Raw genomic sequence first — 24604 nt, 5'->3', positions numbered from 1 at the left:
CCTTTCACCTTTAATGGCTAAACAGTCCCACCAATATAATTTTAAAATATACACCTAGAAAATTCTGAAAGAGCAAATAAAAAAAATCACAAAAATGCTAAAACACACTTTCCACAAACAATCTCGCTTCTATGATTTAAGTGGTTGATTTTCTCAGAAGGAAACACAGATCAAAGTCAAGGGCACCAACACTGCCAGCAGACTGTACAGTTTTTTGGTGTTTGTTTGTTTGTTTGTTTTGACTTGTTGTTTTTTCTGAAAAAGTTATGGGCCTGTTTTTCCACCTTTGAGGAACCCCAGCAAGCTGTGGCCAAAATTCTGTTCTTTGCAGAAATGCCTTTGAGAAAATACCTAGACTGGCAGAAATTATGAAGAGAAAAATTTTCTCTACCCTTGTTTTAAAGTTATTCACCTTTTTTCTCAGAGACCAAGAGGACATTGTGTTAAATGCAGTGCGTATGGAGGTCTTTCTATGTATGCTTCAGCATCTATAGAAAATGCCATTTCTTCTGGATTGAGGTGGACTTAAAAAGTCTAAAAGCTAAGAAAAGTCTTGTTTTTAATTTCCTCTGAGTTGATCTAACCACTGGAAAATGCCCGTTCATATATTCAAATGTGGGCTCTGCCGCACTCCAGTTGGGCCTTCAAAGCCTATGAACCTGGAGGCCTGACTGCCTAACCACCTGCTAGAGGAGAAAATGAAGCTAGGCTGAAGATGTGGGAGGAGGGGTGGGCAGCTTAAAGGTCTTTCTCAATAGCGAGTTCAGCAAACAATGGGTGCTAAGGGAAAAGAGCCAATCTGGAGGGCTTCAAAGCTGGAGTTGCTTAGTTTTCTCTGTGCATCTGTGGGAGAAGGGAAGATGGGAGGTGGATGAGGAAGACAGCAAAGATAAGAAGCCGTGGCCTGGTGTTTTGTTACAAAGCTGCCGGGAAGATGTGGAGACAGCTCTCATTATGCAATATGCCCACTGTAGACAGATAGGCAGGCGGCCTAGGGCCTTCATCTTCCTTAATCTCGGATTCTGAGAGAAAGCCTTTGTTGTAGACTGACCAGTCATTCACAGAGTAGGACTGAGGCGAATGTCAGAGCCTTAGCTGGTCACTCTGAAAGAGAAGGGGAACCGAGCTCCCGGACTACCTGTCAGTCCCTCAGCACTACACTTTGTATGCTCCTTTGCCCTCAGAACCAAGCACCTTGCCTCTGAGGGATAGGTGGGAAGGTCCCAGATCTTAGGCACATCCCACCCAGACTTGTGGCACCTTAAGCTGGGTGAAGGGTAAAAGCCTAGTGGCCTAGCCGTTTACTGGGCACCAGGCCAGCGGTTTAGATTGGTGCCACACGACACAGAACTATTTGATTGTAGACCAGCCACCTGTCCAGTGGATGTAGCCTGCACTTGAGACCATGTCGAAGGAAGGCAAGAATTCATCTGAGAGCCAAATGAATCAGACATTGGCTGGCTTGCTTAGGACCGAGCATTGCTTTTGTGTCCTTAAAGAACCAAGGGTTTCTGTCCTATTACCATAGCTCAGAGTCCATGTGTGAAACCAGTGGTATGTGACACCTGGATAAAGGCCAGAGAAGTACCAGGGCTTTTGTGAGGACTGGAAGTCAACGCCACAAGCTCAGACTCTCGGTGTGGAGAGGATTTGACATTTAAGCAGGGCCAAGGGAAGGCTGTCTCTGGGTCTCAACCTGGATGCATCTCGCCCCACTGGCTAGTCTCTAAGCATTGGGTGACCTGCTTTTCCAGTCAGCAACTGTGAGGAACGAATGTGGGCCATGGAGAAACGACGCCCTGCTGCTTCCTGCTTGCAGGACAACTGCCAGATGTGGCTCTATAGGTCATCTGAGGTTGGCCAGTAGGTTTCTTAGGTCACTTTGGATGGCTCTGGCTTTCGTTGATACTTATAATTTTTTGACACAACCTGGAAGCAACAGAAGGAAAAATAGACCACAAAATACCTAAGCTGTCAGATCTACTCTCCTTCAGCTGCACACATGTCAAGTGTTCCAAATGTCTGGGCAATTTCCCGTTCTCCTCATTGCCAGGAATGTGTTTGCCCTAGATGCCCTCAGAACCCCTGCTTCCCTCAGGGAGTCCCCCTGGACACTGGGCCAGAGATTTCCTCCTCAGGCCATGGCTCCTGTCAGCCCCATCTTCCTTCCCTACATCACTGTTTGCTTCAGCCCTCTCTACCATCTAATACATTAAATAATTACTGGCTCTGCAGTCCCACTTTTGACATCCCGAGGCTTGTTCATTACTGTCACTGTAAGTGACTTTGGAGGGTGGGGGCATTCAGAGACAGCTATTTCCTTCTGGTCAAAAGGATGCAAATTTTTTTTTTCAAGACAGGGTTTCTCTGTGTAGCCCTGGCTGTCCTGGAACTCACTTTGTAGACCAGGCTGGCCTCAAACTCAGAAATCCACCTGCCTCTGCCTCCTGAGTGCTAGGATTAAAGGCATGCACCACCACACCCGGCCAAGGATGCAAAAATTAAACAGAAAAACAAACCACTCAATCAACCCCGAGCACACAGATGTGTCAGAGGGAAAGTGCTCGTCCCACAAGTGTGAGAACCTGAGTTCAGATTCCCAACCCCATGTGCAAGCCAGGTGTGATCACCATTGCCTGTGATCTTAGACACTAGCCAGTTTTGTTTTTCCTCAGAAAACCTATCTGTAGTTTCCCTGAATTTTAAAATATTGTTCTTTAGTTATATCAGTGTCTACTCTGATCCTTATTTTCTTTTTTTTTTTTGTTTTTTTGCTAGTTTATCTTGTTTTAAAAAAATCTTTGCATGTATATGTACCTGTGAAATAAATAAATGTACACCACAAATGTGCCTGCAGAGGCCAAAGGAGGACATTAAATCCCTTAGATCAGGAGCTACAGGCATTCGGAGCCATCTGACACGGGTGCTGGGAGCCACACTCTGTTCTCGTGTCTTAACTATAATGGGATGTGGGGAGTTCTTTTCTGGTATGTCCATCTGGTGTTCTAAACACCTCCTATACCTAGATGGACATTATTTCCATGGGTTTGGGAAATTTTCTGTTATGGCTGGAGAAATATTTTTTCAAACAATATGCTCACATGTTAACTGGACTGTTGTTCATTTTTAAAAATTCCTTATATATACTGAGTATCAACCTCCCCTTTCAGAGAAACAGCTGGCATTTCTTTTGTTCTCAAGGCTGTGTCTTCACTCTAATTTTTCCTTTGCTGTTCAGAAATTTTTTAATTTAATTCAGTAATTCAGTTATAGTTGTCAGTCATAGTTATTTCCTGAGAACTTGAAGTTCGGTCCAAGAAGTCATTACCTCAGCATGACTATGAGGATGAGGGTGTTTCTGGTACATTTTCTTCTAGTAGTTTCAAAAGTCTTGATATAGTTTGATTTATCCAGAGTTGATTTTTGTACAGAGTAAGCTAGAGTCTCAATCCAGTTGTTCTGGTACCATTTCTTAAAGGGGGTTATCTTCTTTGGCCAACATATGTCTCTTTCACCTTCCTCAAGAATCTGATTACCTTAGGTAGCTGTGTGAGTTTATGTCTGCATTCTTTATCCTATTCTTTGGGCATATGAAGCTGGGATTTTTGCCACTACTTTGAACTATATTTGGAAATTAGATAATACATCCAGAATTCATATTTACTCAAGTACTTGGGATATTTAAAGACTCATGCTTCTATATAAATTTCATATATATACATATGTACATATATATATGTGTGTGTATGTGTATATATATGTGTGTGTGTGATCTATTTAAAGATCTTACTACATAAGATTTCATATTAAACATGAGATCTATTTAAAGCCTAGGACCCATGTCTGAGAGGGAAGATGGCCTTTTTCTGAACCTGATTAGTTCTACTTAATGAGTTTCTGTGATATCCAGTTTCCCACGAATGTCATGATTTCCTTCTTTTGTAATGTTGAATAAAATTCTATGGTGTATAAATACTACATTTTCTCTACCATTTGTATGTTGATGTATAACTAGAATGGTTTCATTTCTTAGCTATTGTGAATATTGTATCAATAAACATGGGTGTACATGTGTTTCTGTGGGAACGATTAGTCCCTTTGGTGTACATGCAGGAATCGTGTAGCTTGTGTTTGGTTCTTACTGGAAGTAGCTCATATCTCAAGGTCGTTTTAATTATATTTCCATGATACACTTTTGCAAATATTTATTGGCTATTTCTATTTCTTCTTTTTAAAACTATTAGCGCATTTATTGACCTATGTTTACAGTTTGTTGTTGTTTTATCTATAGTATATGTTCATCCCGAGATGCAGTTGCAAAGATTGCTTTTCATTCTGTAGCCTTTCTCTTCACTCTGCTTTTATTCTTCTGTGAAGCAGCTTTTTAACTTGATGCAATCTCACTTGGAAATTATTTTCTGTGCTACTGGAATCATTTTCAAAGAGTTCACCCTGCTGCTGCTATCTTAAGCTACCATCCCTATATTTGCTCTAGACGTTTCAGCATTTGCAGGCTTTATAAGATCCTTTCCATGCTTTAGAATTTTTAAAGCAGGATGAGAGAGATGTAACTAATTTCATTTTTGCATGTGTCTCACTCTCCCAGTGTTATTTATTGAACCTTCTGTATCTTTAAATAATGTGCAGTTTTGATAGCATATAACAACCTGATATTTGACAAAGATTTTTTTTGGGCTCTGTGTTCTAGTGCACTGGACTTACACATCTATTTTTGTGCCAAAGACCTGCTGTTGCTGTCACAATGACTCCGCTGTATAATTTAAGATCAGGTGTTATGGCACTTTCAACATTGCCTGTGATATTTGACTTTGATATTTGTGTCCTTTGTGATTCCATATGAAGTTCAGGATATTTGTTTTGGAGGAATGTGATTAGAGCTTTGACAGAGGACTATGTTGAATCTGAAGACATCTTTCAGTAATAGTTAAGATGTAGATTCTGTCAAGCCACAAATATGGCAAGTTTCCCTATTGTCTATGTTTTGACTTCTGTGTCTTCAAGTTTTTACTTATCTAGTCTTTCACCTTGATGGTTCATTTATCTCTGGAGTTTTAAGCTACTGTGATTGGAGCATTTTCCAGTATGTCCATTACTGTTATATAGGAAAACAAATGGTTTTTATGCTGATTTTTCAGAGTTCTGGTGCAGCCCTTGTGTTATCTCGTGTATAATTTGACTTCCCTTTCTCTATTAGTATTTCCTTCATTTTTTCTCCTGTTTTACTGCAGTAGCTAAGTGTCTTAAGTACTTTATGGAATGAGTAGAGAGTTGGAACCCCTGTCTCACCCCAGATTTTAGAGTAAATTTTTTGTCTCTCCCACTGTGTTGGATTTAGCTTTCTTTTGAACATGATTTTATTATGTTTCTTTTGTTACTAGTTTCTGTGGGTTTTTATCATGAAGGAAAGTTGCAATTTTGTCAAATGTCCTTTTCTGCATCTGTTAAGACAGAAATCACGTGGTCATATCTTAGATCTTCAAATGTCATATTACATTTGAGTATATTGGGTGAGCTTTGTGTCTAGGGACTAAACGAACTTAATGCCATTGTTGAGTTTGTGATTTCTATTTCTTGTTTTTGTTTCATTTTTGTAGGGACAGGTATGGACTAGGGATTTGCTGGTCTACTCTTAGAGACGTGTATTAACTTCCCAGCTCTTCTTTGCTCATTTCTCTCATGAAATATTGCTTTGTGTTCTGGTGGATGGAACTGTTGTGTAGTTTCTTCTATGTCGTCTTTGGTGCTGGCTTGAACTGAGTTGTCTTACTTGGTACTTATCTTGAGAGGTTCTTATTTCTCTAGTTACCTCAGATGCTTTTGCTGGGTATACCAATGGTAAGCCAATGCTTCTAGGGTTTGAAATACATAATTCCATGCTTTTCTTGACTTTATCACTAAAAACATTAATTTCGTAGTAAACATGAGTAAGAGTTTTCTCCTTATGGCACTAAACATTCTTTGCTTGGTAGTTTTGCCACACTGACTATGGCTTACTGGGGAATGGTTCTCTGGTTATATCTAGATGGGATTCTAATGCTAATGTTTGTCCATTTTCTGTCCAGGTTTGTGGAAGTTTCTGCTATAATCTCTTTGAATAAATCGTTTTGTCCCATTCCAAGGCATGGCTCCCAGAAGACTGCTTCCATCTCAGTATACTTGGGTAGTCTGAGGGATGGTGAGGGTACTGTCCCTCAGGTGACCTTAGGGTATCTGTGGAGAATCTCAGTTCAGACTTCATCACAATTGTCTTTGCAGCTCATTCTATTGACTTTCTGCACACACTGCATCTCCATAGGTGGCTGTCCTAACCTGGCCTGTGTCTGTGAGCAGGTAGCTACTGCTGACCCTGGCCTGTAAACTGTATAAACAGGTGTAAACAGTGTGCTATGGGCTTTTTTTTTTTTTTTTTGTGGAGAAAATCCCATTAAGGTTAATCTTTTTTTTTTTTTAACTTTTTCTTTTTCTTTTTTTAAATTAATTAGGTATTTTCTTCATTTACATTTCCAATGCTACCCCAAAAGTCCCCCCCCCCTCCAACCTGACTACCACTTCTTGGCCCTGGCTTTCCCCTGTACTGAGGCATATAAAGTTTGCAAGAACAATGGGCCTCTCTTTCCACTGATGGCCGACTAGGCCATCTTCTGATACATAAGCAGATAGAGACACGAGTTCTGGGGGGGTACTGGTTAGTTCATATTGTTCCACCTATAGGGTTGCAGACCCCTTTAGCTCCTTGGGTACTTTCTCTAGCTCCTCCATTGGGGGCCCTGTGATCCATCCAATAGCTGAATATGAGCTGACTTCTGTGACTTCTGTGTTTGCTAGGCCCCAACATAGTCTCACAAGAGACAGCTATATCAGGGTCCTTTCAGCAAAATCTTGTTAGTGTATGCAATGGTGTCAGCGTTTGGGGGCTGATTATGGGATGGATCCCCGGGTATGGCAGTCTCTAGATGGTCTAGCCTTTCGTCTCAGCTCCAAAATTTGTCTCTGTAACTCCTTCCATGGGTGTTTTGTTCTCAATTTTAAGAAGGGGCAAAGTGTCCACATTTTGGTCTTCGTTATTCTTCAGTTTCATGTGTTTTGCAAATTGTAACTTATATCTTGGGTATTCTAAGTTTCTGGGCTAATATCCACTTATCAGTGAGTACATATCATGTGAGTTCTTTTGTGATTGGGTTACCTCACTCAGGATGATGCCCTCCAGGTCCATCCATTTGCCTAGGAATTTCATAAATTCATTCTTTTTAATAGCTGAGTAGTACTCCATTGTGTAAATGTACCACGTTTTCTGTATCCATTCCGCTGTTGAGGGGCATCTGGGTTCTTTCCAGCTTCTGGCTATTATAAATAAGGCTGCTATGAACATAGTTGAGCATGTTTCCTTCTTACCGGTTGGAACATCTTCTGGATATATGCCCAGGAGCGGTATTGTGGGATCCTCTGGTAGTATTATGTCCAATTTTCTGAGGAACCGCCAGACTGATTTCCAGAGTGGCTGTACAAGCTTGCAATCCCACCAACAATAGAGGAGTGTTCCTCTTTCTCCACATCCTTGCCAGCATCTGCTGTCACCTGAATTTTTGATCTTAGCCATTCTGGCTGGTGTGAGGTGGAATCTCAGGGTTGTTTTGATTTGCATTTCCCTGATGATTAAGGATGCTGAACATTTTTTCAGGTGCTTCTCAGCCATTCGGTTATTCCTCAGGTGAGAATTCTTTGTTTAGCTCTAAGCCCCATTTTTTAATGGGGTTATTTTATTTTTCTGGAGTGCACCTTCTTGAGTTATTTATATATATTGGATATTAGTCCCCTATCTGATTTAGGATAGGTAAAGATCCTTTCCCAATCTGTTGGTGGCCTTTTTGTCTTATTGACGGTGTCTTTCACCTTACAGAAGCTTTGCAATTTTATGAGGTCCCATTTGTCGATTCTCGATCTTACAGCCCAAGCCATTGTTCTTCTATTCAGGAATTTTTCCCCTGTGCCCATATCTTCGAGGCTTTTTCCTACTTTCTCCTCTTTCAGTGGCTCTGGTTTTATATGGAGTTCCTTGATCCACTTAGATTTGACCTTAGTACTAGGAGATAGGAATGGATCAATTCGCATTCTTCTACATGATAACCACCAGTTGTGCCAGCACCATTTACTGAAAATGCTGTCTTTTTTTCCACTGGATGGTTTTAGCTCCCTTGTCAAAGATCAAGTGACCATAAGTGTGTGGGTTCATTTCTGGGTCTTCAATTCTATTCCATTGGTCTACTTGTCTTTTGCTATACCAGTACCATGCAGTTTTTTTTTTATCACTATTGCACTGTAGTACAGCTTTAAGTCAGGCATGGTGATTCCACCAGAGGTATTTTTTATCCTTGAGAGTTTTTGCTATCCTAGGTTTCTTTGTTGTTCCAGATGAATTTGCAGATTGCCCTTTCTAATTCATTGAAGAATTGAGTTGGAATTTTGATGGGGATTGCATTGAATCTATAGATTGCTTTTGGCAAGATAGCCATTTTTTTTACTATATTGATCCTGCCCATCCATGAGCATGGGCGATCATTCCATCTTCTGAGGCCTTCTTTAATTTCTTTCTTCAGAGACTTGAAGATTTTATCATACAGATCTTTCACTTCCTTAGTTAGAGTCACGCCAAGGTATTTTATATTATTTGTGACTATTGAGAAGGGTGTTGTTTCCCTAATTTCTTTCTCAGCCTGTTTATCCTTTGTGTCAAGAAAGGCCATTGACTTGTTTGAGTTAATTTTATATCCAGCTGCTTCACTGAAGCTGTTTATCAGGTTTAGGAGTTCTCTGGTGGAATTTTTAGGGTCATTTATATATACTATCATATCATCTGCAAAAAGTGATATTTTGACTTCTTCTTTTCCAATTTGTATCCCCTTTATCTCCATTTGTTGTCGAATTGCTCTGGCCAGGACTTCAAGTACAATGTTGAATAGGTAGGGAGAAAGTGAACAGCCTTGTCTAGACCCTGATTTTAGTGGGATTGCTTCCAGCTTCTCACCATTTACTTTGATGTTGGCTACTGGTTTGCTGTTGATTGCTTTTATCATGTTTAGGTATGGGCCTTGAATTCCTGATCTTTCCAAGACTTTTATCATGAATGGGTGCTGGATTTTGTCAAATGCTTTCTCCGCATCTAAGGAGATGATCATGTGGTTTTTGTCTGAGTTTTTTTATATAATGGATTATGTTGATGGATTTCCATATATTAAACCATCCCTGCATCCCTGGAATGAAACCTACTTGGTCAGGATGGATGATTGTTTTGATGTGTTCTTGGATTTGGTTAGCGAGAATTTTATTGAGGATTTTTGCATCAATATTCATAAGTGAACTTGGTCTGAAGTTCTCTATCTTTGTTGGGTCTTTCTGTGGTTTAGGTATCAGAGTAATTGTGGCTTCATAGAATGAATTGGGTAGGGTACCTTCTGTTTCTATTTTGTGGAATAGTTTGTGAAGAACTGGAATTAGGTCTTCTTTGAAGGTCTGATAGAACTCTGCACTAAACCCATCTGGTTCAGGGCTTTTTTTGGTTGGGAGACTATTAATGACTGCTTCTATTTCTTTAGGGGATATAGGACTGTTTACATCATTAACCTGTTCCTGATTTAACTTTGGTACCTCCTATCTGTCTAGAAATTCATCCATTTCATCCAGGTTTTCCTGTTTTGTTGAGTATAGCCTTTTGTAGAAGGATCTGATGGTGTTTTGGATTTCTTCAGGATCTGTTGTTATGTCTCTCTTTTCCTTCCTCATTTTGTTAATTAGGATGCTGTCCCTGTGCCCTCTAGTGAGTCTGGCTAAGGGTTTATCTATCTTGTTGATTTTCTCAAAGAACCAGCTCCGTGATTGGTTGATTCTTTGAATAGTTCTTCTTGTTTCCACTTGGTTGATTTCACCCCTGAGTTTGATTATTTCCTGCCTTCTACTCCTCTTGGGTGAATTTGCTTCCTTTTGTTCTAGAGCTTTTAGGTGTGTTGTCAAGCTGTTAGTGTGTTCTCTCTCTAGTTTCTTTTTGGAGGCACTCAGAGCTATGAGTTTTCATCTTAGAAATGCTTTCATTGTGTCCCATAAGTTTGGGTATGTTTTGGCTTCATTTTCATTAAACTCTAAAAAGTCTTTAATTTCTTTAGTCCTTCCTTGACCAAGGTATCATTGAGAAGAGTGTTGTTCAGTTTCCACGTGAATGTTGGCTTTCTATTATTTATGTTATTGAAGATCAGCCTTAGTCCATGGTGATCTGATAGGATGCATGGGACAATTTCAATATTTTTGTATCTGTTGAGGCCTGTTTTGTGACCAATTATATGGTCAAATTTGGAGAAGGTACCATGAGGTGCTGAGAAGAAGGTATATCCTTTTGTTGTAGGGTAAAATGTTCTGTAGATATCTGTCAAGTCCATTTGTTTCATAACTTCTGTTAGTTTCACTGTGTCCCTGTTTAGTTTCTGTTCCCACGATCTGTTCATTGATGAGAGTGGTGTGTTGAAGTCTCCCACTATTATTGTGTGAGGTGCAATGTGTGCTTTGAGCTTTACTAAAGTCTCTTTAATGAATGTGGCTGCCCTTGCATTTGAAGCACAGATATTCAGAATTGAGAGTTCCTCTTGGAAGATTTTACCTTTGATGAATATGAAGTGCCCCACCTTGTCTTTTGTGATAACTTTGGGTTGGAAGTCGATTTTATTCGATATTAGAATGGCTACTCCAGCTTGTTTCTTCAGACCATTTGCTTGGAAAATTGTTTTCCAGCCTTTCACTCTGAGGTAGTGTCTGTCTTTTTTCCTGAGATGGGTTTCCTGTAAGCAGCAGAATGTTGGGTCCTGTTTGTGTAGCCAGTCTGTTAGTCTGTCTTTTTATTGTGGAATTGAGTCCATTGATATTAAGAGATATTAAGGAAAAGTAATTGTTGCTTCCTATTATTTTTGTTGTTAGAGTTGGCATTCTGTTTTTGTGGCTGTCTTTTAGGTTCGTTGAAGGATTACTTTCTTGCTTTTTCTAGGACGTGGTTTCCGTCCTTGTATTTTTTTTTTTCCTGTATTATCCTTTGAAGGGCTGGATTCGTGGAAACATAATGTGTGAATTTGGTTTTGTTGTGGAATACTTTGGTTTTTCCATCTATGGTAATTGAGAGTTTGGCCAGGTATAGTAGCCTGGGCTGGCATTTGTGTTCTCTTAGTGTCTGTATAACATCTGTCCAGGATTGTCTGGCTTTCATAGTCTCTGGTGAAAAGTCTGGTGTAATTCTGATAGGCTTGCCTTTATATGTTACTTGACCTTTTTCCCTTACTGCTTTTAATATTCTATATTTAGTGCATTTGTTGTTTTGATTATTATGTGTCGGGAGGAATTTCTTTTCTGGTACAGTCTATTTGGAGTTCTGTAGGCTTCTTGTTGTGTTCATGGGCATGTCTTTCTTTAGGTTTGGGAAGTTTTCTTCTATAATTTTGTTGAAGATATTTGCTGGCCCTTTAAATTGAAAATCTTCATTCTCATCTACTCCTATTATCCGTGGGTTTGGTCTTCTCATTGTGTCCTGGATTTCCTGGATGTTTTGAGTGAGGATCTTTTTGCATTTTCCATTTTCTTTGATTGTTGTGCCGATGTTCTCTATGGAATCTTCTACAACTGAGATTCTCTCTTCCATCTCTTGTATTCTGTTGCTGATGCTCGCATCTATGGTTCCAGATTTATTTCCTAGAGTTTCTATCTCCAGAGTTGCCTCACTTTGGGTTTTCTTTATTGTGTCTACTTCCCTATTTAGGTCTAGTATGGTTTTGTTCATTTCCATCACCTGTTTGGTTGTGTTTTCCTGTTTTTCTTTAAGGACTTGTAACTCTTTAGCAGTGTTCTCCTGTATTTCTTTAAGTGAGTTATTAAAGTCCTTCTAGATGTCCTCTACCATCATCATGAGATATGCTTTTCAATCCGCGTCTAGCTTTTCGGGTGTGTTGGGGTACCCAGGTCTGGCTGAGGTGGGAGTGCTGGGTTCTGATGATGGCGAGTGGTCTTGGTTTCTGTTAGTAAGATTCTTATGTTTGCCTTTCACCATCTGGTAATCTCTGGAGTTAGTTGTTATAGTTGTCTCTGGTTAGAGCTTGTTCCTCTCGTGATTCTGTCAGTCTCTATCAGCAGACCTGAAAGACTAGCTCTCTCCTGGGTTTTAGTGGTTAGAGCACTCTCTGCAGGCAAGCTCTCCTCTTGCAGGGAAGGTGGCCAGAGGCTTTCGGACCTGCCTCCTGGCAGAAGATGAAGGCCGGAAACAGGGCTTGTCCCCGAATCTGTGTAGCTTCTGTAGTCCACACTCTCACCTTCGCAGAGTAGTCTGGGCGGGATCCGGGAACCAAGATGTCTTCCCCCAGATGCTGTGGCAAAGCCCTCCTGGGAAGGGTGGACACCTCTCCTCTGGTAGGAAAGGTTCCCGGGTGTCTGGAGCCTGAAACATGGTCTGCCCCAGAAGCTCTGTGGCTTCTGCCTGTCCCAGAAGGTGTTAGCCTCTGCAGTCCACACGCTCACCTGTGCAGACCAGACTTGGTGGAATCTCGGAACCCAAGAAGGCTCCCCCATATGCTGTCTTAACTTTTTCTAATAGACAAAACTTGACTTTTTATTCCCCTAATCCTGACTCTTCTTGCACACTAATCTCATGGAGATGGTTTCTAGTTGACAGTCTTACCTGAAGTCTTGATTGTTGAGATCTTTGTGATTCTGTTTCTTGAGTTAACTCACCTCGGGTCTGTCTATCACATTTGATGTGCCATCCCAACACGAATGGCCTTAACATTTTTTACATTCTGATATTGTAAGCTCAGTCATTTCATTTTGGGAGTAAAGATACGGAATATTTCCTTTACATTTGAAAATTCTAGGCAGCAATAATCTAGTTCCCGTGATCTGGTAGAGAAGAAATAAGTCTTCATGGTACCCATTTTCTTTCCTCTGAGTAACAGACTATTTCAGAAGGTTTTAGCTAATTTATTCAGACTGCAAAGATAATTTCTAAATTTAAGTTAATGTAATCTAAAGCCCAGATTTAAAAAGTAGTTTTAAAATCTTAATATCCACAAACCTACATTTTATATTGGTATGTGAGGTAAAAATAGAAACACTACTTTTACTTCGATGAATGAAAATACTGAAAGACATTTTAAGATATCATCTAAAATATGTTTATGTGTCCTGATGTTATCTTAATAGGGACACAAAGAACAATATTCTAATCTAATAGTATTAATAGTATGTGTGTGTGGGGGGGGGGTGTGGAGTGGGGGAAGTAAACAGATTTTAAAACCAAAGTTTGCAAATGATACCTTAGAGTCTTCTTCCAGTTCTACCAGAACAATTCACACTGTACAAAGATGAAATAAAGGTGTTTACTGTATTTAAAAAAAAAAGGGGTGGGGTGGGGGAGGAGTTCTGCAACATGAAGGTCGCTCAGAGACAGAGCAACACACGGGGCAGGCCACAAAGCCCTCAAGGGGATTTCTTACTTTCATTAGGAAACTTTGCTTTTGAGAAGATCTCATTAACCAAAATGAAAGAAACTGAAGCAAATGCTTTACCCAAATTTATTATTCACAGTATAAAATTTACTGGGAGTAATTAAAAAAAAAGCTTGTTCTTGAGTTGACAAATTAGAACCTTCTGATTCAGTGTTATGACCTGCTAAGTAGACTATAAAGAAGATAGTTATTAACATAAGATCGAGTCCTCATTAAAAGTAAATTTCTGTTTCTCTAAAATTTGGATAGAATTTAGTGTGGTGTGTGTGTTTATACATTGTAGAAATATAATTAGTAACATCTGTCAAAGTGGATTTGTCCTTTCCACCTGGCTGGAGCAAATCTAGTTTTTCTAGGTTATAAATCCCTTTGAAATAGTGGTTAGATTTATACAGAGACTGCTCAATAAACCTCAAGAAGTCAGGAGACACAGTAGTCTTGGGAAACTGTCATACATCAAAGAACAGATATCCTGGTATGTGTAGAAAGTCAACTTGGTCCTTTTGTCAGAATGGCCTAAATGTGAAAGAAAATCTCATACATGCAATCAAAGTGAGCTGTTATTTCTTTTGGCATGTGGACACACTTGTCTGTATCACTCCGGGAATACAATGAAAGAACACAATTTCTGACAAAAGGGGAACTTCTAGGTATAAAACATAACTTGTTTGGTAAACGAGATTTAAAAATATAAAAAGGAAAAACAATTTCACTCCTTTTCCCCTAGAAAAACTATGAGTAAAAACTTAAGGCCACAACTCATTATGTATGAAATGGTCAACTCAAAGGGAGCTCGGGCTTGCTGAGTGAAAGAACTCTCCTCCGCAGTCAGTATGTCTCTGTGGGACTATTAGCTGCAGGGTGGCATTTTATTTGACAGCATGGACTTGGTACATGTCCATTTTCAGTGCCTTGAAAAACCAAACAATTTAAAAGTTAGCAGCAGTTTCTGCAAGGTACAAAAATACACATTTGTTACATAACACGGTAATAAAATTTGTCAAGATATATTATACAAACTCATCGCATTTGAGATAAAGAATCAGTCTAATATATTATAGATTGATGGAGTCTAATAAAATGACATGTCTGCCTTCATACAATACTTTACAGCAATATTAACAGACTATTCACATTAAGTATCCTGGGAGCATCTAAGGAAACAGAGTCAGAATGGTTGGCAGAGAACCTTACCAGCTATTTTCTTCTATGCTTCAAACTCAGTGGATGATTTTCTACTGGACCATTATGAAAGGGGGTGGGGATGAGGTGGGGAGAGAAAAGCCAGGACACTTTACTTTGTTTAGGAGACATTTCTTACAGAGAGACAATCTAAGCCATAAGATCTTCATTCACATCTTGCAGTTCTGACAGTAGTATGCTCTAAAGGGAAGCGTTGATCTGCCAACTGTATATACTAATACCACAAAAGATATGGATGTGGAGGACATGGAGGCGTCTTCATATGGATGTGGTTGCTTACATCTGGTTGAGATTGCCAAGTGTCATGAAGGAGCTCACTGGACACAGAGTTTGAAAGTTAATTATGATTAGGGTAAACAGGGCCATGCCTGAGAGGTAGGTGGCACTTCAATATTTAATACTGAGATAAGTCCTTATCCTATAACTGACACTGTGATGTTTAGGAGAAGGAGACATCTGCCACGAGTTTCCTGGTGACTGGTAGGAGTAATAATTTGGGATAAGCTATTTTTCAAGTGGATTTTTTTTTTTAAAACAGGGATTCAAGAGATCACATAGACTTTAGGAAACTTTTGTACTAGGGGAGTAGCTCAAATGAAGGAAGATGCGCATCTATCTTAGGGTGTATCCTTCCATTTCATTCTGGACGTGGAAGGAAGACATACTGATGTAGCCTTGAAGGTAGAGAGAGAGGACAAAGGTCTATGATAAACTGCCAGGGTCTAAACTTGAATATTTATAAACTACAAATCATTTGTGAAAAGTGGAGAACTTCAGCAAGAAACCCCAAAGGCAGTGGCCATCAGAGACCACCCAAGAGCAACGTCATTGTGTTCTACTCAATAATCTTACAGTCTGCCAAACTCAAATCGGGAACAATCTGTAGAATGAAAGAATAATTAACAGTTGTCCCTTGTCTCCTCTTGGCTGACTGTAATCTAACAGGAAGGGCTACAGTGAAACATTCCACAGAGATGCCATATTGATAAATACTGCTTGTGGAACCAAGAAGGGAGAGCTGTTGCAGGAAACTGCCATTTTTCAAAATGAGAAAAGTATGACTTCTATAGAGAAGTGTCATATGGTAACTGGCCATTAGGTCTAAGTTAGAGGGGCCACTTTCTGTAATATCTTGTATGTATTGCAGGACCCAGCTTCCTGATCTGGGTATATCTCTGTACACAAGTGTCACATGGCAACTGGCCATTAGGTCTAAGTAAGAGAGGCCACTTTCTGTAATATACTGTATGTACTACAGGACCCAGCTTCCTGATCTGGGTACATCTATGCACATATTTACTTACTGATCACAGCACAATACCATTGCATGGCTGCTACCAACTCCAGCATCTCTTGTTTCTCTGAAGTCTTGCCCCTGAGATTAGTCAGCTAGGGAAAACTGACATCGAGATTAATTTCCCTAATTCTTATGTGGCTATTCTTCTGCGCTATGAGATGCATGCTATCAGCAGGTTCCTTTATGTAGGGATACGTTACATTCCCAGAACACAGTTGCATAGGGACTGTGGGTAGGACACTAAAATGGGCAAACCCTTCCTTCCTTGTCTTTGTATCTCCATTTCAGAAAGATACATGTGAATGCACTCAACCCTAAGAGAAAGTCAACAACAACAAAAACCAACCGAGCTGCCCGATTACAGGCTGTGTTGGCCCAGCACCCATGGCACTTTACCCACTAGTTTTCTCTACTCTGACTTCATCAACGAGCTGGTCCCAAAAATGACCCAGTGAAGATAAATGTGACTAAGAACAGCCACAGAAATGGCCACTGATTTGGCTTTAGGGACAGATTTTACATGATTTCCTTAGTGAGCATACATGCTTTTCTGAGTGTCTCAGTGGCCCCCCCTTTTCTTGCCTACTTATTCCATGGCATAAAGATGGCTTCTCTCTCCCACTCTTCTCTATGTGTCACCGATGCTGAATTTAAGGTACTCTGGTCTTCTCAAAACACCTGAACTCTTAGACTGCTGACATGAAGGCATCTTCTACAGAGGATACTTCCTCTACCCTTCTGTCAGTATCTGAAAATCTCAGAAAAGGACTTAACCCATGCTTTAATAGGAAAAGCCTTCCAAAACCTTAGATCATGTAACGTCTCAACAAATTTTTGCCACATAATCTTAACAAAGAAATTGCCATATTAGCAGTGATTGTCCTTGTGCTACATGCCCCCAGGTGCCTTATAAGTGGGGTTATCTAATTACTGTCTGTGTTTTCATTGGCCCAGTTCCTGTTCTTAAAGACATTGGATTATTTTGATATCAGATTCTTATTGTAGGTAACGGTCTTTGGTTAAATATCTGTTCCCGTCATCGCAAACGTTGTAGGTTCTGCACCTGGGTTGGCTGCATCCTCCGAGGTCTCCAGACTTGAAGAGGCTCCTTCCCAAGGGTTATCACAAGGGTACTGCCCTCCACTCTCTTCTCCCTTATATAACTTCATACAAGGCTTGAGTCTGCTTTCTGCCAGGTGGAATGGAGAGCCGGCATGTTGCTCTGAGTCCTGACAGGCATAAGAACTGAATCCACAGGCTGTTTGCCCAGGTCCTTCATCTCCCTGTAAGTCATCCTGACTCTCTTGTAGAGAGTCAGCCTCTGGGGTACCGGAAGCACATGACGGTAACTCCAGAGGCTCTTTCAGGGAACAGACTTTCCTGTCTTCTGGTCTGGCTGCTTTTGTTTTCTTTTTGAGGGACCAGTTTTTTAAAGTGACCAAGCCACTTCTCAACCACGCACTGGGGTGAAGGGTTACAGAATGCATTTGTGATGGCTGCTCCGTGGTACCCTTTCTTAAATAAGCTAGGTGGCTGCTGGCCTGCCCCATGGAGGGACCGGGCATTCCGGAAACAAGGCTGGGACTGTCAAAGTCTGAAGACAGCTCTTGTTTTCTTTGTGTCTGGAAAGTGCAATCTATTGGTGAGGAGGTTTCAGTGGGCGTAAACACGGAGTGCTCAGAGATCTGAGAGAAAGCGCTGTCCTGGGAGCTTACAGAGGAGCCGGATGGGGACGAGCCTGGGGAAGATAAGCTTGAATAGCTTGCCCTTGGGCAAAGGTTTAGTCTTGGGGGCAAAACCTTCTCAGTGCTTTGGTGAGAGCCGCTGCTCTTGCCCACCTCAATGCCCATGACCAAACTCTGATTAATAAGCTTTTGGCCCTCGATTTGCAAAGACTTATGCCTTCTGAGATAATCCTCCTCCCCATGCAAGAGGCCAGCCTCACAGCTGGCTTTATTTTGTTTCATTGAATAGATCCCCCTGAGATAGGACAGCTTGTAGTTCTGGTCATCTATGCTGGGTTCCGAACAGCGCCGATGTTGCACCCTTGAACTCTTTTGGGCATCTGTTAGGTGTGGTGGGGAGAACCTGCATGGGTCTGCATCAAAGGCTTGCTTCCTGGGATGATCCTGGGAGGACCCGTGGCTGTAAGATGCCACAGAAATGGGTACTGGCTTGGACTTAGTAAAAAGTGTCACTTGAGTTCCTTCATGACCAGACAAGCTTTTCTTCTTAATGTTTTCATTAGTTGCGTTTCTCTTGCTGACGTCAGTGCCTGTCACTGAACTCTGTTTAAGACACACCTTATCCCCTTTCTTCTGAGGCTGGGTCTGCTTCAGGTAATCTTCATCTTTTCTAGAGAGAACAGCATCGCAGCTGGACTTGCGCAGCTTTTTCTGGTAAAACTCCCGGAGATAGGAAAGCTTTGTGTCTAGATAGTCAATGCTGGGTTCTGAGGAGCGCCGGAGCCGCCGCAGGACTTTCGGGGCATCTGCTGCAGCCACAGGCAGGCAACTGAGTGTGCCTGGGCCAGCTGGGGCCCTAGCGTGCTCCCCTAGTGAAACCTTCCTGTAGGCTACGAAAACATTCACTGGCTTGGGCTCCAGAGGTGGCTTTATCTGAATGTGTTCCTCTTTAGACTGATCTAAGTCAAAGTTGCTCAGGGTTAAGAGGCCTTCCACTTCAGGCTGTTCAAGGTCATAGTCGCTGAGGGTTAAGACAGAGTCCATGCTCCTGCTACCCTGGCCAAGCTTTTTGACCAGGTCACTGCACGGAGCATCAGCTTCCTCATTGAGCTCGTTTTCCAAGCTGTCATAGGAGGAGTCGTTCATTTGGAAGCAAGTCATATCTGTGGGCAGAAATTACATCATGGTTAACATTCATACAGATACAGCCTGCACTACCTTTAAGGCAAGCCATGCTGCTTCTCTGCCATTTTCATGACTAGAGTTCAAACTCTTACTCCGAGAAGGAGAGGAGCTCTAAAAGAGCTTAAAATTTTTGTGTGTGGAGGGAGTTGGCGACATCCGTAGGCCAATGTATGTGGAAGGAGGTCAGAGGACCGTTTGCTGAAATTGGTTCTTCCCTTCTACCATGTTGGTCTTCAGCAACTGGGAACTAAACTCTGGTTGTCTGTCATGCCTGACTGTGGGCAGGGTCAGCACCTCCCCTCACCAAGCCACCTTGTCTGAGTCTTTTCATCCTCCCAAATGTTAGCCCCCAAGACAGAAATCTTCTAGACTCCTCTTGATTTCTAGAGGAGGAACTTTTTAAGGTAAGGGTTTCTCAAAGCAATGAATATGGCATAAAATGAAGAAATAATGAAAAATAAACGAACTCGTGTCAAGCTGACCTGGATTCTGAGTAGGAGTTTGTTTTCTAGCATGGGTGTGCTGCATACAGTATACAAGATACATGCCAGTCTCCTTAAAATCTTTCATAAAGCTCTTTAAAGTTAGGTTATTGCTTTGTTTGACTCTTATGATTATTGTAAAGATTATTTGTATTTCATAGATGAAATACTGATGCATTTTGGCACAGAATTATGGATTGAAGGTAGCATAGTTGTAATTGGAAGGAAGGAAGTTAGATTACGCAGGTAGTATGTCTATGAATTCAGAGCCCTCCCCCACTCCCAACCTCAAAGATGCTAGTTGTTTCAAACTGGGTCACAGCCTACTAGAATTTGAGGTCTTAGAGTCCACTAGGAGTTGGGGGGATAAGAAGCCTCCCAAACCAGGACTTCCCCTACTTCCTCCGAACCTTTGTTTCCAGTTTCAATAACAGTAGCTCTAATGCAGAGCTTCTGTTTATTTAAAACAAGTGTTCAAATCTTCGGTGGACATCTTGTAGGCTGAGGTCTAATCCCATGTTCATCTTAACCCCATCAGCAGGACTTCGGAGGAAGGAAGGAAAGCCCTGGGCCCCACTGACTCAGGTTAGAGGACAACCAGCCTTGTCATCCTCACAAATACCTAGTTCTTCACCGTACCTGGGGTGTGTTCTCTGTCGCTTCTCTCAGAAAGCTCCCCCAAGAGAGAAGCGATTTCTTCTCCAAATACCCTACAGCAGTTTTCAATCAGAAATTGTATAAGAAGAGAAACCTGTGCCAGATGGAGAGAATTCAAGTGTTATTATCCATAGAACCCACTTATTACGTCACACTTCATATACACATCCTCATCTTAGCCACAAAACGAAAAAGAATAGGGAAAAGTATACCAAGGGATACAAAAGCCCCACTGCTAATACTATAGACAGTAGTCTGTGTACAGAGCTGTGTCTGGGTCAGCAGCTGACACTTCTCTCTGGCACTGGGGTGACACGAATGCTTTAGACCAACAGCACTGCCCTTTAGACTAGGGCAATTCCAAGCATTCTCCATAGGGTGTTTCAGGTGCAGAAACATACTTTGTTGTTCAAGTTTATCAAGTATCAGTAATGAGGACTCACACAGGATTTCTTGTGTAAAGGGCAGGTTGCTGTAATTTTGGAAGAAGTCTCCTCTAGGGGTCCAGAAGGAAGGGGAGGGATAGGAAGACATCAAGGAAACTCGGGCAATCTCTGACTACTCTTAGCATGGCTCCCTACTACACACTCTAAGGTGCATATGAGGTTAGTTTATGACGGCTCTGTGTTGCCACTGAGGTGAATGAGAACTGATCAATGGTTTCTCTGCCTCAGACTCCTGATCAACAGCCAGTCACAGGGGTGGGACCTCAGTCTCTAATATAATTGGAAAAGGAATCACTGTAAGGAACTTCTCTCTCAGCATTGTGTATCTGGCAAATGTTGGTGCTGAGAACTGAACTCAGGCTTGTTTGAACTCAAAGGCCGCCTTCTTCTTCTTATTATTATTTTTTTAATGCTTTCTTAGCACTTGGTTCAGCCTCCTGAGAAGGAAAATCTAACAACTGATTTTTTTTTTCTTCTCCCTCTGTTAGATATTAACTTGCCATACATAGTCTACCAGGACAGCATGGTCAATAAACCGGCATAAGGAAGTCTACTTTAGCCACTTAAGAAATTGTGTTTAAGATCACCATGAATTTCAAACGTATCAAAATGGAGAGTGAGGGACATAAGAATGAAAAACGTCATTACCTTTTTTGTAAATTCATTTTCTAGCTCTGGACTGGAGGAAGCGGGAGGCCAAAGAATGCTTGGAGCGATACACACTGCTAAGTTAAATGCAGTCATCTGATTAGACAAGGAATGTTGTTCAATGTTGTGTAATACCCCAAACAGATACCTTAGGAAAACAACATTGGCTCTGGGAAGCTGATCTAATAGCCTAAAGACAGAAAAATGCAGGATGTTTTATTAAGAAACTTGTAAAGACAGGCACCCCTCACTTCACCTGCATGGGAAACCATGCAAACCACACAGGCAAACCACAGTGCAGACGTACAAGAGTCACAGGTGCTGGGCAGCATGCGGAGCAGGGGCGTGACACAGAAGCACTGGCAGTTTATTTTTTGCATCTCTCATCATCTTTATAACTCAACGGCAGTGTAGAAGAATGCATAAGGCACGTTGCTTGTTATTACTTCCGAGGAAAGCAGGCCGATGTATTTTTTGATTCGGGCAACTCCTGCAGCATTTTGTAATATTCCCAAGCAAACCCACAAAAGGTATCCTTGCAAGATTAAAGTATGCCTTGACTTCGAGCAGCAAGGCGGGCGTGCTCGCTTTTGGTGAGAACCCAAGTCTCAGGCATGGAGACTTCCTGGTTTGGTCTGGGAGCTGGGTTCTCTTTGGAACCACCCAGGTTCCAAAGGCAGTTGTGCCCCAGATCTGCCTTCTCTGGCACCCATTCTCATATGTCAATCAAACTAGTATTATATTTCCCTTGTGTTTCCCACTGTTCTCATTTATGTAAGTGATAGAGTTTTAAATTACTCACCAAAAATTACTTTTACTATCACTCAACACACACACACACACACACACACACACACACACACCTCCCTACCTCTCCCTTTCTCTGTGTGTGTGTTACTTTTTCTACAAGAACCTACAACTTTAGGACATAAGGTGCTCTGACACCAGTTGCACAAATAGCAGAATCCCTTCTTCAGTACAATAGGCTGCTGACAGTGACTCCAGATCAAAGACCCTGAAATCAAAAGATGACTTGGGTGTTTTCCTGTAGGAAATGAAGCATCCCGCCCATGCTTTCAGGTCATCTGTAAGCCTTTGGGCTGCTTCTATACTGAGCAACTGATAGCAGAGCATCCAGTACTTGCTTATAGGAATAAATTCTGTCTGAGAAGGACAGCTGACTGGTCAGCATCCTTGGCCTACAAGAAAAGCCAATCCTGTATCCATCTGTAAACTCCCATTAGCACGTCTGACTCAGATCCTGAAAGCTGGAGTTTCTGCAATCTGTTGTTGAGTGGATTGTATGGAACATATCTTAATTTTATTTTATATATATATATATATATTTTTTTTTTTTGTTTTTGAGACAGGTTTCTCTGTAGCCTTGGCTGTCCTGGAACTCACTTTGTAGACCAGGCTGGCCTTGAACTCAGAAATCCTCCTGCCTCTGCTTCCCAAGTGCTGGGATTAAAGGTGTGCGCCACCACGCCCGGCTATGGGACATAGCTTACTGGCCCTGTTATAAATTAATGTATGCAAATTAAATAAAAGCTTTGGCTTAAGTGTCACAATTTCACATTAAAACTAAACAAGTGATATTTGGGATCCAAGATTTTCATAAACCAGAAATATTTCATTTTTCTAATGTGCACTAATGCACACTACATATTCTTTTACAGTGTAGGAAATACTCGGGAACATGAGGTAATGGATTCTATGAGGGGTCTCACTGGATGGCTTTAAATACAGCCGGTTCTTTGTTGTCGTTTCTGTCTTACGCTGTAGACAAATCTGATACTATACTTGGTAGTAATGCCCCTGTGTCGGTCTCCTGAGTACTGGGAGGACAGGTATGAGCCACTACACTTGGGTCGGGCACTATATTCTTTATTAAGAGCCTGAGACTCTGTAAACCTCCTTTCCTCTCAAGAAGCTAACTGCCTTCCTATAAGAACCCTCATCAAACTCAACAAATACTTTTTATAGCAATGGTTTTCTACTGTTAGCCACATCTACTTCACATATCTACTCTACCGGGCTTCCTGAAGGGGATAGGTCATGCTCTCTACATTGCTCCAGTCACCAAATGAATACACAGAGAGAGTCATCTAGTGGGGTAGATGCAGGAAGACCCAGCATCCAATGGGCTAACAAATTTCAGCTCCTCTTAGATACAGATCAATAGAGGTAGAGGGTATACAAAATAAGACTGGGGAGAAAAGGCTTGGGGTATGGCTCAGTGGCAAAGTGCTTGTCTGACATGCACAAGGCCCCCGGTTTGATTCCCAGTAGTGAGAAAGAGGATAAGGAAATGAAAAACTACTTTAGGGGCTATTGCTGACTAGGCTGGTAGCCCAAGTTCAGTCCCTAGAACCTGCATGGTGGAAGGTGACTTCTAAGTTGTATGCACACACACACACACACACACACACACACACACACACACACTGTAAGTTTTAAAATCAAAGAAACACAACTGATATTTTAAGAGAAAAACTTAAAAAAGTATTTTAACATATATTTCATACTTAAATCATTACCTTTGAATTATATTTATTTTTTCTTCATCATTTCCTTGATCCATTACACAGACCCAGTGATCATAAAGATCTGATGAAAAGATACTTTCTGGAATATTTCTCAGAAAATCCTAGATGAAGGGAAAAATAAAACCTAATATTTGAAAGATTCTTATGCAAATTATGTGTTAAAAAAAAAAGTCCCCTCTCAACTCTCCACTGAGTTGTGTGAATGGAAGCTCACGAGTTGACATTTTTCTAAGGACTGACAGGGATACTCAATTCTGGACTTCTGTTAAAAAAAAAAAAAAAGGCACCCGATTCTGCTGAAGTTTAGTAGGCATTTTGGCAGCTAGCATGATGGGACCTGGCAGTCCACCACCTCAAATCCTTCTTCCTTTGTTATCTAAGAAGTTTGTAACGTGGCAATCACTTATCCCACCCCTCCATGTGTACTTATTCACAAGTGCTATATGCACTGCTGGGTGTATTGGGATATAGAAATGAGTCAAGCAAGTGGCCATGACCTTAGAACATTATTTTCCAGTGTTGGTGCACAATGACACGAAGGTACTTGGCTTATTCTTGTATTCCCCATGAAAAGAAGGTGCTTGTGTGTTCGAGGGGAAGAAAACGTCTAATAGCTGGGTAGGGCTAGCATCGTGCGCCTCACATGTATATAAACGCATATATCCGTGTTATGTTCTCTTTTCTGCTAAGACCACAAGTGGGGATGGGTACTGTAGAAAAACCAGACCATGGCATAAACAGGATATAATCACAGATGATTGCTGTATTGGAGTCTTTGTTTACAAAACAAAAAAAGCTTAAAAGATGAACTGAATTTGGTCCTTATATTAGAGCAGTGGGCACTGGTTCTTGGCCACCTGTGTCCCTTTTGGAACAGCACCAACCAGGCCAAGTTCGCAGTCTGATCT

The 24604-nt window shown here is 41.2% G+C and overlaps 1 protein-coding gene across 1 annotated transcript in view; it reads right to left on the bottom strand.

Annotated features, from left to right (window-relative positions):
- Positions 1-13594: 13594 nt before the first annotated feature.
- Positions 13595-24604, bottom strand: part of Arhgap20 (Rho GTPase activating protein 20) — an 82598-nt gene continuing 71588 nt past the window's right edge. The window contains 5 exon segments of the mRNA XM_021172655.2: positions 13595-17090; positions 17093-18892; positions 20036-20147; positions 21148-21337; positions 23688-23797. Of these exon segments, the coding sequence (XP_021028314.2) occupies positions 17041-17090; positions 17093-18892; positions 20036-20147; positions 21148-21337; positions 23688-23797 (2262 nt within the window). The 3' untranslated portion in view covers positions 13595-17040.

The sequence above is a fragment of the Mus caroli genome, unplaced genomic scaffold (assembly GCF_978045245.1).
Source record: "Mus caroli unplaced genomic scaffold, Mus_caroli_1 scaffold_11, whole genome shotgun sequence".
Classification (NCBI taxonomy): Eukaryota; Metazoa; Chordata; class Mammalia; order Rodentia; family Muridae; genus Mus; species Mus caroli.
The sequence above is the reverse complement of the archived record's forward strand: the minus strand, read 5'-3'. Positions and strand labels throughout refer to the sequence as shown.